The following is a 19,082-nucleotide window of genomic DNA, read 5'->3' as shown; positions in this document are numbered from 1 at the left end:
GAACGTTATGTCTTTGTAAAATGTAACACATGTCTTTAACAGTCATTTGGCAGCCACAGTTTTAGTGCTATTCAAGCGTTTCTGGTATTATGTCTCATTTACACTCATCTCTATTTACAGATTCAACATAGAAATGTAAAGTCAGTAGGCAGGGGAGTGGATTTTAGGGGTGGCAAGTCTTCTGGTTTCTGTTTGTAGTACGCTTGCAGTCCGAGTAATATTGGTGAATACCTGAACAATTTACCTTCTTATTAATCTCTAGAAACAGACATCTGCGTGCTCACAGCTAACAATCCGCTTTAGATCAAAAATTCAACTTGAGATAAATTCCCTTGACGCTGTGTCACGAAAGCTGTTCAGCGTTTAGATTTCCCGACTTCCTTGAATGCATCAGAAATGATCGATCCGACCTCCGTTCGAGAAACAAACATTTTAAAAGTAGTTTTCTTCTCCTCTTGATGACAGACCGGACGATCTGCATCATGATGTTAATTCAGCGAACTTAAGACCAGTTCATTAAAATAAATCACAAGAAAAATGGTTTCTTTTTCGTGTTCATACCATTGTAGTAAGCCAGAGTGCAGCCTCTGTGTAACTTATGATTTACAGTGAAACGGAGACTCACCAGAAACAGATGAACCTCCTCTGGGGGATTTAATGAACAAAGAAGAGGCTGTGTTTATTAAGCTGACATATCTAGAGGGGCGAAATTCGCTTCACTTTTGATCTGAACAAAACTGGACTGTAAACAATGCAGCACGCAGAAAAGGAGGTCTTGACTAGAAGGCTCAACCAGGCTCGAGTTAATATTCTAAACACCGGTCGGTGTAAGGCAGAACCAGTTAACAGCCTCCAAAATGTCCTTAAAGTTGAGTCAAACTATTATGTTTAATCAGGAGTCATGTGACCAGGCTTTTATTTTGTAATGGGCTCAAATACAGTTGTTTCTGTTCCTCTTCTTAATCTTAATATTACATAAAAGCAGAAGTTGTCTGAAATGATAAATGAACTGTGACTTCATGGACGCCGCCTTCTGCACTTTCTCTGTCTTTCCTCTTCACCTCCAGTGCGGACACACCGATAACATATGACGGCGCTGTCGCTTCCCTCTTGAGTTATTTTACACGTTGCTTCCGAGCAGATGTACAACTCTTGCTGACTGAGCTCGGCGCTGATATCACAATCCATCTCCTCTCTTTTACGCAACAAAAGCAGCTCTCTATTTCCGACCCTGAAATATCGGAACTGTCCTTTGAGTCCGTCCAGGAGCACCTTCCTCCTGCCGATGAACTAATCAGAGGACAATGTCTTTTGACTCGAGGCAGAAAAACGCAATGACGACAGGAGCACATTCTCTACCCACACACACTGTAAACACACCTGTGACTCATCCACATTTCCACATTTCCTTTCCCCCCCGTACATGGCAGGGAACATAAACCTTTTAGGTTTTCCTTCAGCGTGACTCTGGTGTCAGAGCAGCGGATCAGAGGCGTTTCAGCACGTCGCCTGTGTCATTAGTTTCCTGAAATAGAACCGCGAGAAGACGTCTTTTTATCCAAACAGACAGGACGGCTGTTACGTAACAAAGTATAAGCTGCATCACTTATCGTCTCGCTGTGTGTATTCGGTTTGAAGGGGAAGATGGCTCACTGGCTGAGTTTATAGGAAGCCTTTTTTTTTTTCCTCCTCCACTCCATTAATGCAAGTGGTGCTCTCTGCGCTCACTTAAGCCTGCATACCAAACCTCCCTGACGATTGTGGCTGGTTTAGACACAAGAATGGGGTGTAAGACATTATAATCCTTCAACACACCGCTGTGACTGTAGAAAAACAGCATGTGACAAAGGATAAATGTACTTATTGAGGGAGAGAAGCGGGTTAAGGTTACAGTAAAGGCAGAGAGTGTGGAAAAAGTCTCCCGTGCCTTCTTCACTTCCTCCTCCTTATCAGCACGGAGTCCTGAAGCAGCTGCCAAGGCAACCCGGCGCTAAAGACTAAAGGGCCACAGAGAGCCCTGCCATGCCTCACAGTCTGCATGACTCATAATAGAAGTCAATAGAAGGAAGCACTTGAGATGCGCTTGTGCTTTCTCTGGAAAAGCGAACCTTATTTTATCAGTGGAGTGGTCTCTTGATGCTCAACGGCCGCAGTCTCTCAACATTTAGCTGCTCCAGTCTCAATTGTTTAAATAGATTTAAAGTTAATACGAGAATTAGCCCTTAGTTTTAATGTTATCTTTAATTAAAAATAGCTCGACGGGGCCCACAGCAGCTCTAATGGATCTGATTTAAAGTGATGCAGCTCTGTTGTCAGACTCGAGTTTGCTATGTGAGCCAGAGAAAGGTAACTGTTTATGCTACTCCGCTGAATCTCCTTGTTCCTGTGTATGCTCGAGTTCATGTTTTTATAGACAGAAACGGTCGTCAAGTCAACCCATAAAAACGAACGCCTGTCTCGATGTTTGAAGCTTATTCCTCTCCAGCTCAGTCTGATTAATATCTGAATAAAACCAGGAAGCTTTTAGTCATTCTTTCATCCTGCGTTAGCTTTAATCCACGCCTCTGCTGGGACCAACAAACCAGTTAACAAGTTATCAATATTTAATCATATTCGCAGTATGGAAAAGACAAACCCAAATATTTGTCCAAGACAAGATCGCTCAACTTAAGAGAAGAATTTCCCGCCTGTCACAGTCCTTAAAGGATAAATATCGCACCAAATGAGGATTAACCATCTAACCTTTCAAAATAAAAGACTCTTAATTTGAGTATAAGCCTCTAAGACCACCAGAATTGCAGAACTCAAATTGGAGTTCAGTTTAAGATGTTGAAAATCCTGCTGCTCTTCCTCCAGGAGGAGGGGACACGCACAGAGAGCAGTGAGGAGAGGATGCTGGGGTTTCTAGGAAACAAGCTCTAAATAGCAACAGGCGAGTTCAGCTAAACAGCAGCGCACTTTCTGAAGCGTAATGTAACCTGGCTTGTTGTTCTGTGCCTTCACTCAGAGGGGAAACTCACAGGCCTGTTGAGGAATCTCTTCTCACCTATAGGTTAGGGTTAATGAATATAATGCAACAAAGTGGTCAGGTGAGTTTCAGTGAATGTGCTGTTAAGATTAAACAAGAGGAGAAACCAAAAAAAAAAAGCAGTGAAACTGGATAATGACATTTAAAAGCATCTCATCGCAGAGACCCGTAAACGTCGCCCCGGGCTCCGCTGGGTCTGCTGTAAGAACGCAGTGTTTAGACAGAGCCAAAGATTGATCCCCCCACCCTCCCCTCCTCCCCATTATCCCTAAAACGTCCACCAGAGCCAAGCATGCACGCTATTACAAACTTGGCCACTCTCTCTCTTGTCCACCGTTCCCCGCTCTCTTTATTATAAATCCTTAACTTGGAGCTTAAAATGTTTTCTCTTTGACGAGCTTTCGCTCTCCTGATGGTTTTTTGTTTGACAACATTTAACGCCATCAGTCTTTGGGAACATGGTGATGTAAGAGGGATATTTTCCCTTCCAGACTGTTTTCTGAAAGACATTATGTTGCTATTCCTGTCCTGGTAAAATAACAGCAGGATGACGAGCGTGGCTGCGGCTAGTACACAGATGACTGATGGGTAACCCCTTCAGGCGTCCCGCTCCCAAAAGTGACTGGATGCAGAGCCAACAGTGGATCGGATCCAGCTGCGCAGGGAAAGGTTACAGAGCACAGAACAAGTATCTGCCTGTGAGAGAGAATACGGCTATTATGCAAAAAATAAAACCATGCAAGATCGGATTTGGCTGGCTTTAAAGAAGGTGCTGATTCTTCCCTTTAGTAAAAATAAAACGGCTCTTTTTATGAAATTAATTTTGTACATGGTGGTCAAAGCACATGTTCAGCTGCAGCAGAGCCCTTCCTAAGCTGGAGGGAACATCAGCGCGGTTATTCCTGGTTATTTAGTTACATTTCCGAAGCTCTGGTTAACATTTCTGTCAGTTTAGAAAACTCATGGATGAGCTCATGGAACTTGGCGACGTCGTTTCAACAAAGACAGACAATTCAACAGGTTGTAATCAAGTCACAGTTGAGCTGATGGAGGTCAAACCCAAACATAGATTGTCCCTCATTCTACATAAAAGCTCTTCTTGCTTTAAAATTCTAAGTATGATCAAAGGTCAAAGTTCAACCTGGATGTTGATCTGTACACTCAGATTCAATTAACAATATACAGTTAAATAGAGAATAGAGAGAAATGATGCATGTATTACAATAACGTATAGTATAAGTATACAATACCATTGTTTCATAATTTTACCGTTCCAAATAAGTTTATTACTCGGCTGTGTTAAATACTTGATTCTGGTATTTCTTTATAACAGGCCGTTGCTATGACGAGCAGACCGTTGCTAGGGATGCGGCTCTGATCACACAATCCTGAGGACTAACTGTAACGATATCAGTGCGATGAAAGAAGTCCGGTAAATTTGACGTCGGACGGGAAAAAAAGGAAAGAGACAAAACAGAGGAGAGAAAGCGATAGAGGTTTACAAAAACTGAAGGCTGCGACAGAGAGATCTACAAAACTGAAGACGGCACATTAAGTAAACATTAAACTGTTTTAATATTGTTTTAACAAATATTAGTGCGGGATACGGCGGTGTTTAAAGACGGTGAATGTTGATGAAAATGTCAACAGACTATGACAGTGACGACACCGAAAACCTCAATCAGGTGCTGCGCTGATTCCTGTGGTCCCATTCAATTTGTCTTACTTCACCATCAGTGGAAATGTTCATTTAATGTGAGTAATAACAGCTAGCTAAGCTAATTTTAATGAGTAACAACAACTCGGTTAGCTCATTTTAAGACGCAGTAAAGCGTTGCTACGGACTCAGCTCTCACTGTGAGTGTAACAGACTATTTTTATTGATTTCGTAAGTAAAAGCCGTGTTATAAGCGTGATAATGTGTCGAGTCGGAGCACCATTCCACGATAACAACCTGCTCACTACACATGATCCATTACTTTAAACACGTGTGATGACTTCTCATGTTCATTGTGCTGTTGGAATGTCGCCACATTCCCCAATCTCAGCAGATCAATACATGACTACAATGCAAGGCTGTAGCAGTTTTTTTATCGTTAAAACACTGGTTATTTTGTCAGTAAAATGGTGAGAAATTCAAATTTTCAGAATCGGCACTAGTTTGGTCTAAAAATCTTCAGCAGTTTAGCTTAAAAATGACTTTTAACAATGAAGCTAATATCCACATTTCTATGAAGGTCCAACTAATCAGTGTGCTGTTTCAGCCGTTGAACAATCTTATTACGACCAATAGGAATAACGGCCAAAAAGAACTAGTTATCTTTTAGTGATATATCCCCTCCTTACTCACTGTAACATCATTTACTTTTGGGCTTTCAAAAACCTCTTTCATTGTGGAGTTTTCTAAAAGTGACTGTGTGTATGCTTTGTGGCTGCTGTAGCCGTCTGTGGGGCCCAGCGTGCTCCCAGAGTTCACCACTCAGCACTGGAGTAAATGTAGGCAAATGAGATTCCCCTGACCTCAGCAGTAGCGGGCGCAGAGAGCGCTGCCGCGGCTGAGGCCCCGCAGCACACAAAGGCCGGCGTGTTTCTATTGTGTTTTTGTCATTAGCAATTTGCCAGCTCTTGGTTTGGCCCCCTCGCTGATTTCCTGTGGTGATATCTCCATGCAGCTGCCTTATCACCCCCGCGTACCTACTGCGGAGGGGAAATTACAGGAGGCAGAACATGAATTCAGATGCACTCTCAGCCCTGATATGGTGAAGTACGAGGGAGCTGCAGGATGTTTGTTATTTTCATTCTTATCGGAACCGAGCGACCCGCCGCCACAGGAAGTGATGTAATAATGTGATGGTAACAAACATGATGTGATGTAAAAACATGGCGAGAGAGAGGCTGGGTGTTTCTCATGGCCTCAGTTATGATTCATTAAAGAATAGCTGCGGTTTTATTGTGTAATTGCACCTGCTTTGTGTGTCAGCTGATGTATCTGATGACTCTATAAAGTCCTCAGCTGGTTTGAGTCGCTCACAAGATTGTGGGTCTTCCTGTATTTCAGCATTTTCCTGTGTGTGTGTGTTTGGGAGGAGCAGAAGGGCCTGGCAGCATTCAGCTTTATTTATTTGGACAGGAGTCATTTGTCCCCCCGGGCTTCACATGGCCTCTGCTGTGTTTGTTGTCTAAACCTGAACCAAGGATAAAATCTAAACATAATAATAGAGCCAAATGAAGTTAAGAAGAGGTGTGTCTGCATATGTGACTCACTCATCTGCTCCACATGTCAAACAAGTCTTCAGTATCAAACTACAACGGAGTGTGCTGCCCTTCATTTGTTCCTAAGTAGGCTATGGATGACAACAGACAGAATAGCTGCGAGTGCTGCTATTTCCGGAGAAAATGTCTTAGTTCTTCGGCTATCGCAGGCGGTGGAGAGAGAACGCAGGGACATAAGTCATCAAAGGCTGTGCACAGAGAGGAAAGCATGACATTAATGCTGTTTGTAATGTTAGAAAATGTATTTATAGATCACTAGCAATAAATGTCACCCTATTTACATGAGTCATAGTGCAGAATGCTGCCCTCCTTTTTTGTGTCCTCAAATGTAGGTTTAGAGTGAACCTGGATCGATAAGATGGTGTAGAGAAAATGTTGTTTTACTTCTTTTAAAAATGAATTATTAAGTTTAATTTTAGGGAAAGGTTTTTGAACATCTTTCTCCTTTTCTTATTTTATTTTGAAAAGCAGGCACTTAAAGGAGCAGTTCGCCCCCTGGAAAAAGCCACTGTCAGTCAAACCTGGTGTTCTCTGTAATCGATAGAAGCAATTATATTTGAAATTGGCGCCACAGCTGTGGAGAAAGTTGTACAAATAGCTCGTGGTTTCGCCCGTTCTACATTCCTACAACACCCAGCATGCATTGCGCCCCTCCCTCTGAAAGGGTAAGAGTGAAATAGGACATTGATCTCTGCAGGCAATGGCTCAGAGCGGTACAGAATCTGAAATATATTGAGAATATACCGCTGGATCGTCTAAAAAAATCTTCGGGTCTGCAGCCTACATTTCAAACCTGATGATTTTGAACGAGACATGACATCAGAGGCGGGCGTCCTAGATTGAGGAAGTGTAGTTTAGCGAGCTCCCTGGCCTCCCTGGAGGTTTTCCAGGGCCCATTTGAGAAGTGGATATCATCCTCCAAAGGCACAGAGCGAAATGGCATTATTTTTTCCCATAATGGCATTAGCTCCCCATAATAGCATGATAGGACTGAGGTTGAAAATCGGTGAACTGGCCCTTTAATTTTAACATCTATCATTAGATTTGTCCAAGATCTTTTTTGGACTTCTTTCTCTCCTCTTAACTCAATTCCATCCCTGATCTTTTAACTCTTTTTATTAGATGAGAGGCTTTGCTCTCCTCCATTCATGGTCCTGAACACAGACTGCAGCCCAGATGTGCTGGAGCAGATCAAGAGGCAAGGACTCACATTCCCCTTCAGTAAGTATTTTTTTACCTCATCGTCCAGATCCTCCAGATATAGAGGACTTAAACCTATAATATATGTATGATGTTAAGACCTGATATTGTGCTGTTAACTACTAATCATTCACTACCTGTGCAGCATCAGTGTGGCACTATATACGTTGACCTTGCTAAGTTCTCCTCGCCTTTATTTCTCCCTCAGTTTGCAAAACACGGGTGGCTCATGGAACCAACTCCCACGAGGTAAGAGGTCACTCACACCCTCCACAGTTTGCTTTGTGCGAGCATTAACACTTTGCGGGATCGTCATTTAACTCCAGTCCAAACAACACGATCAGATAAAGGGCTGTACCTCCTGTATCTGTGTCAGCTGAAATCAATACCCCTGTCAGGCTGCACAAATAGTCCTCATTCCTCCACAATCTGTGGTTTGAATTTACTTTAGTCTTTAGTCTTAAAGTGCCTCTTGATTTGAACTTTAAAAGCTCCAGTCGGTCACGTCTTGTGTAAATCTGCCCGCAGATGGCCATTATCTTCAGCGAAGAGGACCTGAAGGACGTGAAGCCTCCCTGTGTGATCCAGAGCTTCATCAACCACAACGCGGTGCTTTACAAGGTGTTTGTGGTGGGAGACTCGTACACTGTGGTGGAGAGACCCTCGCTGAAGAACTTCCCTGCTGGACCTGCAGGTGAGCAGACACACAGACACTGTTCAGACTGTAAGTTTGCACCGCTTCTCTAAAATCACCCAATAAAAGAGCTTGTAAAGTGGCTTTATAGTCCCTGTGATTGGACCTTTTAAGGGATGCAGGAGAGTGCAGCAGAGTTGGTACATGCTGTCTAAAATAAAGAAGAAGAGCGCCATCCCTCTTCATAAACATGTCAGATGCTTTACCCATGATGCAACAGTGCACGCAAGGTTCTCCCCCGACAAAAGCGACTCCGGTATTTGCATGAGGTACAGTGGAGGCCCTCATGCAAACCGGTTTTCAGCCATCAGTGTAGCCGTCTGCTTTGTGTAACCGCCGTGCAGAGAGAGCAGTCGCTTTCAGCTTGGAATGCTGAGTGCTGCAGCTAAAGGCACGGCCCTTGTCAAACACATAAAAAGGCAACATACCACAGCGTTGCATCTGCACAGCATTCAGATCAGTGTGTTCTGCAGTCTGGAGCTGTACATTGTGTTACATATTCAGTTACAGGAGGGCGAGGTTGAATGAAAGAGTATGAAGTTAAAGAGAGGTAGGGTTAGTGTTTACAGTGAACTTGTGTGAGAGATGGTGTGTCCCATCCAGGCTTCCTTCCCATGTTCATCCAGTCTGGGAATGAACAAGAACATCTGCCCAACACTTCATTACAACGACCCTCCACAAGCCACGAGGGAATATTCATTCGGACAGTGATGGAATTTACTTTTCCCCTCCATTTCCCGGCCCTCGTCTTTCCCTTTAAGACTCTTTAATGTTAATCATTGCAGCGATAACAAAGGAAAAAGAGCTGTCACATTTGTCACTGCTTCAAAGAAAATCCTTCGCCCAAGGCAACCATCTAACAAGCTGTTTTGTTCTAATTTAACACTTGACATGGTTATAACTGGGAGGGTAAAAGACTTCACGCCGGGGGCTTCAGTTTTAGGTTTCTGTGACTTTACTTCAGGTGTTGAGAGCAGTAAATACAGGAAGAGTTCACCCCTGGTGATTCATTGCACTGTGTAAGCAGCTGAGCTCTGCTGCCCCCTAGTGCCCAAGAGGAGAACTGTTCAAAGAGAACTACACTGTGAATTCCAACTCACCTTTTCCCTGTTTCCTTTCCAGACAGGAAAGCCATTTTCTTCAACAGCCACAATGTTTCCAAACCCGAGTCGTCCTCAGACTTGACCACGGTACGTTTAGATCTCTGACCACAGTCACATGTTATATTTTGAGTTCAAGTTGCTAATTGACCTACCTTTTTACCAGAGAGAGAACTTGGAGGGAGAGTCTCAGCCTCCCAGCGATGATGTCATCAGGGAGTTGTCCAGGTCGCTGCGGCAGGCGCTCAGCGTGTCCCTGTTTGGGATCGACGTCATCATCAACAACCAAACAGGCCAGCACGCCGTCATTGACGTCAATGCATTCCCTGGTAGGTCTTGTCAGGTCTTCTTAATTTTATTTAATGTAAATATTAAGCTTCATGTTTACAGTGGCCTCTTTCTTTGGTGACCTTGTTGTCACATGTTCCTCTGTCACCTATGTAATCCTCGTCATTGTGTGAGCTGCAAACACCTCCTACTAATCCCATTTTATGATTAAATAGACATAAAGGGAGGTAGTTCTAAATCTAAAGTCTAAATGTAATCTATTTATCTATGAAGACATTTAAATGAATGACTGCCTGACTGAGTGTCGTTCTGGGTTTCAGGTTACGAGGGCGTCCCAGAGTTTTTCAACGACCTCCTGACCCACATCACCAGCGTGCTCCAGAGCCACAGCCCAGACTTCGCCCCCGCCAGCGAGCAGCCCAAAGCGCTGCCGGTGAGCACCACGGTACCTAACGCGGCCCCGCCGCCTGCCCCCGGCTGCTGTGGCATGCTGGGCAAAGAAGCCAGCGGCAGCCCCTGGATCGTAGAGGGGGACGGAGGACTGAAGGGCCCGCGTCAGAGACTGGGCTGCAACTCGGCCATGTCCCCAAACTTCCAGCAGCACTGTGTGTCCACGATAGCTACCAAGGCTTCCTCCCAGTGACTGACCCCCTCTCCCTTCTCCGTTTGACCCCCTGAACAAAACAAAACGGACGGCAATGGTGACAATAATAATGAATAATAATCATAATAATTATGATGTTAATGATGATAATATATCTAATCAGAAACAAACCTTTCCTATATAGTTATTGAAATGGTGGTGATTGGGTGTAAGCTTTTTCTCTCTGCCTTTTTGTATTTTCGTTTAGTCCAACGAGACTTAACAGTACTGTAATGTGAACTTTTGGGAACTTTGCCTAATAGCTGATTTTATTTTTCTCTCTTGTGTGAGTTCTCTGTGACGAAAGGGTCCAGGCGAGGTAGCCAATCAGGACTAGAGAGAGATGTGCCACTAGATGTGCAATGTATGAACCGTCTCACATACACACACAGAAACACGCAAACACACAGGGTTACATTGTGCCTGTGATGTGTGTCTGTTTCAGTCAATACCACTGACTCCCTCTACACAGGGGAGAGAAGGTGGCTGGACATTTGAACACTACTCCACAGATCCCGGGCTGCTATGTGACTGTGGCCAACTGATGACAGAGGACGTGACGAGATAGTTTTAGGTTAGCTTGAACAAACAGGGAAGATGTTTACTGCTCTGAGTGCCATCAGATTCACTTTACGTGTAGGAAGGACGCCTGCAGAAGAAAAAAAACAAAGACAGAAAAACTCCATGACCATGTGACCAAGTTTTTTTTTAATGATTGTTGTTGTACCAATGCTTATAGGTCCTGAGTGTTTAACTGTATGACTGATGTTAGGTGTTCAGCAAACAGACCGCGTCCTCGTTTGAGTCCCAGGTCACGTCGCTCCGCCGCAGGAAGACGAGGATCGCATTCCTTTTTTGTGTTTGTGGATGTTTTCCAGAGAATTCCATGATTATTTTTTTTCAGAATTCCAGTGGGATCTTGTGAGATTTCCTTTCATCACATTATGGATGTGTAATCTCCTTAAACAGACTCTCTCACGTGTCTTCAGTGCTTCTGTCTGTGATGTGAGCAAACTACTCTCCTGAGGCCAACTTCACCTGTCGTAACAAACTTTGGGCTGCTGTGAAACGTCATGTTGTAAATGAGAGAATCAATTATTCCACTTAAATCAGGTCAAATGTGTCTGGATACCACTTTTTGGGTAGATGCCATTAAATGACAACAATTAAAGATATACGAGGAATTCGATCAGATTTTACCCTCTCATTTGATGACGTTTCACTTTCAACAAACCTTCAGCCAATCCGGTTCATCCGCTTCCAGCTTCAATCCTCCGACCTGTCTTCTGTTGCAGCTGCTGTATTAGTGTCACATGTTGAAATCATTAGGAGGGGAAGTGGGAGGAAGACGGTCCAGCTCTTGTTCCCAGTGTTCACTGTGAGATTTTTTTACTCCAATTTTGTTAATATCTTTGTCCTGATATCTACTAAGAGCAACTTTATTTTATTGAGATTTTATGGGGGTAAAAATGTTTTATATAAATGAAATGAAAAGCACGGGGACGTTTGAACAAACAAACAATAATGCTGGTTGGTCTGGTTGTACAGGTGGTGTCAAAGGAGCAGAGTGGGCGTGGCCGATGCTGTTGTCTCCCTGTAGCATCGAGTGGGAAGGACTTTCCTCTGAGCCTGCTTCTTCTTTTGTCCCAGAGAGCTCCTCCTCGCGGTTTTATTTCCTCCATCAGTAACCGAGGGGACTCACCGTCCTCTCGTTCCATGCGATCGTAAATAATAGTGTCAGCGCAGCCATCTCACCAGCATCTCTCTGGGACAAAAGACACTCTAAAAACAGGGTTATTATCCTCTTTTTAAGCTCCCTTATTATGAAGCAGGCTCAGAGTAATCTTTCCCTACTGATTCCTCATCTTAAAATAGGGGTAAATTTAAGGCTGTGTCCCTGTCCAGGCAGATATGTGTACACCACTATATTCTGTGTCCTGTTGTGTTCCTTATCGTGCTTCTAAATGGGAAATAAATGGTTAATCCTACCCTTGATCATTTCTGCAGCCCAGGCAGTGTCATCATGCTCCCAGCTTCCACCTGAATGTTTACGTCTTGGGTGTCTTGTACAGTACGTGTATATACGCCGAGGCTTACATCCGTACAGTATGTTGTTTTGTATCAGTTCTGTAATCGAGAGGAATCCACAATTTTGTGACCTTTTTTTAATTAAATGGCCAAAACAACAGGGCGGAATAAACATGTCAAACCGTATGTGGCTTGAGTTCATTCAACCTTATAGGTCCTGTCCTGTCTAGTGCTTTCATATTATGTAGGTTTTTCTATATGCAGCAGACTGCTCAGTATATTTATATCTCTTAATACTTTAATTTCTTTCTACAAAAATTCCTTCATGAATATTTCATGTGCAAAGAGAAGACTGCAGAACAGTGTCATTTATCCCCCCAGCCTCCAGATGTTTATTGCCTCAGTTTCACACATTTCATAGAATTGGAGACACAGTAAAAAATGACTCACACACGCCATGACACAAATGTTTCCAACAAGGCAAATTGAGACTCCATACAAAATGTTTGCTTATTAAAATAAAAAATATATCTTTTCATAATCTTAGTTTTCTGTACATGTAAAAAAAAAAAAAAAAACACAGACGTATTTACAAGATCACCAGACAACAGACGCTATAAAGGTTTCTAATGCTACTTCCTGTTCGCTGCTAGGAGTTTGTTTTCTAACCAGCAAGTGTCAGTGAGGTTGCAGGTGACGTGCTGTCGGGTTGGCCAACAGTCCCAGGATGGTGGAGAGGCAGTGCAGCTTCTCTTTGACGTGCTCGGGCAACTTCTCGTTCTCCTTATACCTGTGAAGAGGAGAAAACATCGGTGAGATTATTTTCAGCCGCTGTCATAGTAACAGAAGGGACAGAAGTCAATTTTAACGTGTTGTACCTGGTGATCCTCCCCTCAGGCGACGTGTATGTGATGCAGGAAACCCCCGCCTGAACCACCAGCTGAGACCCGTCGTTGAACTGCACCCACACCTCTCCACTCGTCAGCTACACATACAGAAATTCAACATCTTTTAAAGACAGTTCCTGCACTTATAATAGATTATTAGTTTAATTTGATTATTAATCACCTGCGATGCCCATCCAACATTGGGCACAAATATCGACTTGACCACTTTTCCTGTGTTTTGCACTGGGGAGCTTTTCTTAGTCAGACTGGCTGTGGTGAAATCCGAGCCATCGTAGGAGATCATCTGGAAGTAAAAGACAAATCATCATGTAGCCACTAAACTATCTGTTCATACATCCTGAAGTGCTGTGCTGTGAGAAACTCACTGAAGGAGTGATTTGTGGAGGTTGAGGAGGTGAAGCTGCATCAGGAGGCACAGTGTGGGAGGGGAGGGTCGATGTGCACAGGGAGTCAGGGTTGACGGGTCTCCTAGTAGGACATTACCGATATTATCAACACGAGAGGGCAACAGTAAAATTAAAGAATATACTAATAACAGCCCAATCTTCTCACCTGCCGATAGTAATGGGGAAGAAAGGGACGTTCTTGGTGCTGCGCTGCTCCTCCGCCGCGATGGCGGCCTCCAGGGACAGACACATGCTGTGGCCCTCGTCAGACAGCTCCACGTACATCCGGCTCTCCGGGCTCAGGCCGCTCAGCCCCACCTCGCCCTTCACCGTGTACGACTTCCCGCTCTTCTCCACCACTCGCACCAGCTCCGACGTCTTGTGGGTCTTTGCTCCTGCACGGTGCGAGTTTGCATGAAGCATTACATAACATGAACTCAGAGGAGGGGAGGTGCAGCTTCTCCTGTCCTGAGTTTGACTCACCATCATAAAAGCACACCTCCAGGTCCGCGTTGGGGCAGTTCTCCATCAGCATCACCTTTGCATTCTTGGTGTAAAGTGTCACTTTTGGAGTCTTGGATTTCACCAGCTGCACAAACTTGGAGGCGTATTGGTATTTCTTCCAGTATTTTTCTGTAACAAAGAATAAAAGTAATGAACATACCTGTTCTAATCGTATATATGCTGATGTTACTGATGGTGGTATGTGAATCAGAATACCTGGAAGGTCATCATAACTACAAATCAGGATATCTTCTGGAGGAGCGGGAGGACAGTCGAGGACAGGAAAACCCTTCCCACCATTAGGCTGGTATATCGTCACCTGCAAGAGAGTAAGTAATACGGTTATACAACGCCACCAGCCTTGCATCATATTATGTTATTATACTCCCCCCTACCAGTCACATGTGGAAAGTCTACTAATAGCTCACCATTGCACCATCACAGGAGATCCGAAGGACTTCTTTGACACGCTCTTGACCACTCTGGCATTTTAACAACTCCATACACACTTCACCTGTATCCAAAATGCTCACCTGTAAATAAGAGACAACAATATTAGACGTCAACAATAACCTCAACTGCTCTCACAGTCAAGCAGCAAATAAAAAGACAAAGCTTACAACAGCATTCTTGGTCTTCTGTCTGATAGGCTTCAGCCTGGACGCGCACAGAGGCGGGATGATGTCTCTCAGCGTTTTCTTCACTTTATCCACGCTCGGCTTGGCCGAAGAGAGCTTCGACTCCCTGCCGTGAGGAGGCTGGAACTCGGCTGCGGGTGCATTTTCTCTGTACGAGTCAGAATTGGAGGGGAGTTTGTGATGCTGGTTGTGGTGAGGGTTTGCGCCTGTGGGCTTGTCCGACCAGGAGTTGTGAACGCCTAAAGGTGCTCTGCTGCTGTGGAAGCTGCTGCTGCTGCTGTGAGTGCTGCTGTCTGCGGGCCTGTGTCCAGAGGCTGAGACAGAAAGACAATATTTATACAGATGTTCTAAAGAAGGATGGTTTTAAATGTTGTTTAGACAGTTTAAGGAAGCATTTATCCATTTCCTATCCCTTCCTTCGTATTCAGTGTCACAAAGTTAGCTGGAGCTCTTAAACCTGAGGACATATCCGCTAATAATCTATCAAATATGTGCAATCAAAAACAGAAATGTTACCGTCATTATTGAGCCAGTTAGTAACTCCCTCGAGGTCTTGAAATTGTAAGCTTGGTGGATGTGCAGTATGTGTGGATAATGAATACCCAGCACTGAAACAGAAAGTACAATCTGTTAGTCTCATTAATTTAGTGAAGAAGAATGAACAGAAGATAAAGAACAAAAAGACTTCTTACTTCGCTGATTGTTTGACAGGGGGAGACGGAAGCCTTCCCCGCTCTGAAAACGGGTGCTGATTGGAGGACACGGGGAAGACTTGTCTTCCTAAACCAGTCAGAGTCTCCTCTGAGTGGCATCTCCCCAGCTCAGCGTGACCCTGACCCGATGCAGAAGAGCTGGAGCGATCTGAAGAGTGAGCTCTCCTCAGGTAGCGAGAATGAGGCTGTCCAATTTCCCCGCCGTGACCCCCCCTGCCCCTTCCTTCTCTGTGAAATCTGTCCTGCCACTGGTCTCCATCCTCATAACAGTCACTGATTGGTTGGCGGGGAAGACTTGAGATGGGTGCCATGCGGTTAGGCAGAGCAGAGCCAATCATGTGCCTGGTTCTCCTCTGGAGGCGGCTGTTGCTGCTGGCTGAGGTGGAGGAGGTGCAGGCGGTGGAGATGGTGGCAATGCCACTGTCCATGGATCCGTCATCCCCGTGGCCCAGCTCCTTGGTCCTGACCAGCAGACTCTGGGTCATAAATGGGTGGTCCAGCACCGCAGAAAGACTCGGTCTCTGGGCGGGGTCCCTCTGCAGCAGGTGATGGATGAGGTCCTGAGCCTCTAGAGAAACATGGCTGGGCATCTCATATTCCCCGAGAACCACTTTAGACAGCGTGTGCTTGACTGTGTCCGTGTCAAAGGGAGGGCGACCCATCAAGAAGGCGTAGAACATGCACCCCAGCGACCACACATCTGATTCCAGGCCGTGAGCGCTGCGAGTGGCCACCTCTGGGGAGATGTAGTTGGGTGTCCCGCACATGGTGAAGTGCTTCTCATTTGGGAGTTTGAGCTGAGTGGCCAGGCCAAAGTCTGCGATCTTAATGTTCATGTTGCTCGTCAGCAAAAGGTTCGATAGGGTCAGATCTCGATGCAAGATGCCGTGGGTGTGTAAATACAGCATTCCTTTCACTATTTGATGCATGAAATGTCTCGCTGTGAAACAAAAAAAGGCAGGTCTTAAATATACTGCAACATAATTCATATTTAATTCTGTAAGTAAATTATCTCGGCCTGACCTTCATCCTCTGAGAAAGGCATCTTCCGTTCTTTAAGGTACCGACTCATTTCTCCGTTGTGGCACATCTCCAACACCAAGTAAACATAGTTGCTGTCCTCAAAGTAGTTGTACAGCTTAAATAAAGAAATTATGTATAACAGTTATAATGACAACTTGAAAAAAACAAATATTATTATTGCAACTAAATTATACATTTAACAAATGTAAAAAAAACAAAAACAAATACATTTGACTGCACTAATGTATTTCTATCCTCCCGAACAAGGACGATATCTAGTCAACATTTGAACTCCTGGTTAATCTTCAAAGACAGATAACCAACACTTGAGTGCCAATTACACTGAACCAAGTAATTAGAGAAGGTAGGGGGTAGCTGTACATATTACATATCCATGACAACAATAACACAAAGCTGACTCAAACTTAGCGGGCATACAATGAGCTAGCTAAGACGTGTTTTAATGTTCCAAAAAACTGCTGTTGGCCTTTAACTTTTGCGTAACCAGACCATTGTGACTCGATTTAAGAGTTAAGAGTGCCACAGCAGCCTTTACATAGTGTAATAATAATAACATAATACTAAAAAAAATTGTACAACCACCATTACCTCAAGTATTGAAGGATGTTTCAATCGGCACTGGATCTCCACCTCGTTTGTCACACGCTGCACCATACCAGCTTTGTGCATCGATTTTTTGTCAATCTGCACATGAGGACAAAAGAGATAATTATACACCTGCCACTCACACAGTCAACATTTAATGTAGTACAGTGCTATTGCATCGTGGTTTAGATCTCGTGGTTAATTGTCAATCTGTCGCCCACAAAGATGGTGAACTACACAGACCTCATTTGTGGGGATCCGAGGGACCACGAGAAGCCCTCAGAGACAACTTAGGTCTAATAATTCAACAGTTTACACTTTAACTGGCAGTTCCACACAACAGATGGCTGCTGGTCACAGGTAAAGCGTCCTATAATTAGCTCATAACACTGTCTGAGACATAAATAGTGGGTTCGGGGTTCTTACCGTTTTAATAGCAACCTCCAGACCAGTATTCACTGATTTAGCCCGGTAAACACATGCGAAGGAGCCCTTGCCAAGGAGGGTGAGGACCTTAAAGTCCTAAAGAGAAAAGAGATATATAGAGATGAAGCTTGTCAAAGAAAAAACAATTGTATGTGCAGAGACAAATAACTTTTAAATTACTTATATTGTGATCCCATGACAGACAGGATCTTTAAAAGCATGATACCTCGATCTTTAGCTCCTGAGCACAAAATAAACTTTCCTCTTCATCTCTGCTGGCTTGGATGTCAGCAGAAAGTTTTTGGAAGTAATAATGAATAAGTTGATCGAACATCGTCCCCCTTAGCTGCGACATGCTGGGTGTACAACAGACAATCTAACGACTTCACGGGGGACAAATCCACCCACAACAAACGTTAACTGTCAAACAAGCCACCAACACCTGACGCCGTCATATGGCCAACCAAAACCTTTAATTATCCCGGCTGTGTTCCCGCTAACAAGGACCACTTGAGGCCGTCTCCAGGGACGCAGAGAGGAGAAACAACAGTGTGTGTCCCGGGAGAGCCAGGGTGAGGTTACACAGTACACATGTACCGATGCTGCAACATAATGCTCAGAACACTGTCAACAATTACATTGCGTACACAATGAATGAAAAAAAAACGTCTCCTTTAAACATATTTGCAACAAACAAGAGGGAACTAGAAATCAGCTAACACAAACAAGTTAAATGACGTCACATTGGTACTATAGCTTACTGTACGTTATAGTAGCGAATAGTTAAATGCTATATTTTAGTTCAATGCATGCTTTCTTTGCAATTTCAACGCTATTGTGTAGCGAAATACACCGTTCAACTCACGACTAACAAGCTAACTTAATAGTTGACTCACTCTTTAAATGCAGCATGGGTTAGTTTGAAGTTAGTTAGCTTGTGGGCGTTAGCCTAACAAAAGAACTCACCTCAATCTTGTCGCCGATCGAAACACTCATCGTGCCTGTTTTTTGTCTTGCAGATGCATTCAGGTTCGTAATAAATTCCCTTGATCCTTTGAGTGCATCGATTGTCCGTACAGGAGTTATCAGACGGCGAATAAATGTTGTTCTCGTGTTGCCCTCCAAAACTTTGGCATTTCTTCCATTTTGAAAATATCCGCCCGTTAGTCCCACTCGCACGTCACACTACGTCACATGACAACACAGGGTTTCCACGCCCCCTTTTCAGAGTATCTCACAGAAGGTGCGTAAGATACATAAACAATAGATGTTTTCTGAGCTTAAGGATTAAATGGTTATCTGTAAAGTTTATGTTTGTATTGTATATAGATTTTAGGTGCCTATTCTGGTCACCACCATACAGGTTGTGCATTCATTCTTCAGAGATTCATGTGTTCAAAATGAAAGTAGAGAAATAATACATTAAAAAATAAGAGATCAGATGTGTTTATGCAGAATATTTAGAATAATCAGAAGAGGGTGAAATATTTCAATAAAAAACTTAGCTTAGCTGTAATGAAATCTTAATTATATAAGGAGGTAACTAATGATTATTTTTAATTGTCATTTAAGCTGATGACCATTTTCTTGAGAATTCATTAATCTTGTCTATTAATTATGTAAA

General features: G+C 43.8%; 2 protein-coding genes across 2 annotated transcripts in view; one reads left to right on the top strand and one right to left on the bottom strand.

Annotated features, from left to right (window-relative positions):
* itpk1b (inositol-tetrakisphosphate 1-kinase b) overlaps positions 1-11,737 on the top strand; it is a 29,400-nt gene extending 17,663 nt beyond the window's left edge. Inside the window, exons 6-11 of the mRNA XM_069662185.1 lie at positions 7,424-7,522; positions 7,710-7,750; positions 8,030-8,195; positions 9,318-9,385; positions 9,462-9,624; positions 9,904-11,737. Coding sequence (XP_069518286.1) covers positions 7,424-7,522; positions 7,710-7,750; positions 8,030-8,195; positions 9,318-9,385; positions 9,462-9,624; positions 9,904-10,226 — 860 coding nt within the window. The 3' untranslated portion in view covers positions 10,227-11,737. The remainder of the gene's footprint in view (positions 1-7,423; positions 7,523-7,709; positions 7,751-8,029; positions 8,196-9,317; positions 9,386-9,461; positions 9,625-9,903) is intronic.
* Positions 11,738-12,642: 905 nt separating this feature from the next.
* plk4 (polo-like kinase 4 (Drosophila)) lies at positions 12,643-18,518 on the bottom strand. The gene is made up of 15 exons (XM_069662237.1): positions 18,425-18,518; positions 17,459-17,554; positions 17,036-17,131; positions 16,427-16,541; positions 15,383-16,343; positions 15,207-15,298; positions 14,673-15,004; positions 14,481-14,585; positions 14,269-14,371; positions 14,032-14,181; positions 13,715-13,943; positions 13,528-13,630; positions 13,323-13,445; positions 13,133-13,239; positions 12,643-13,044 (listed from the first exon to the last, which is right to left on the bottom strand). The coding sequence occupies exons 1-15, from the start codon at positions 18,452-18,454 to the stop codon at positions 12,933-12,935; spliced, it is 2,754 nt and encodes a 917-aa protein (XP_069518338.1). The 5' UTR covers positions 18,455-18,518; the 3' UTR covers positions 12,643-12,932.
* Between the last annotated feature and the right edge of the window lie 564 nt (positions 18,519-19,082).

Source organism: Semicossyphus pulcher, unplaced genomic scaffold (assembly GCF_022749685.1).
Source record: "Semicossyphus pulcher isolate SPU_LCO1_2020_fin unplaced genomic scaffold, fSemPul1.0.p SCAF_14, whole genome shotgun sequence".
Taxonomy (NCBI): domain Eukaryota; kingdom Metazoa; phylum Chordata; class Actinopteri; order Labriformes; family Labridae; genus Semicossyphus; species Semicossyphus pulcher.
Note: the sequence above shows the minus strand (reverse complement) of the source record. Positions and strands in the feature narration are given on the sequence as shown.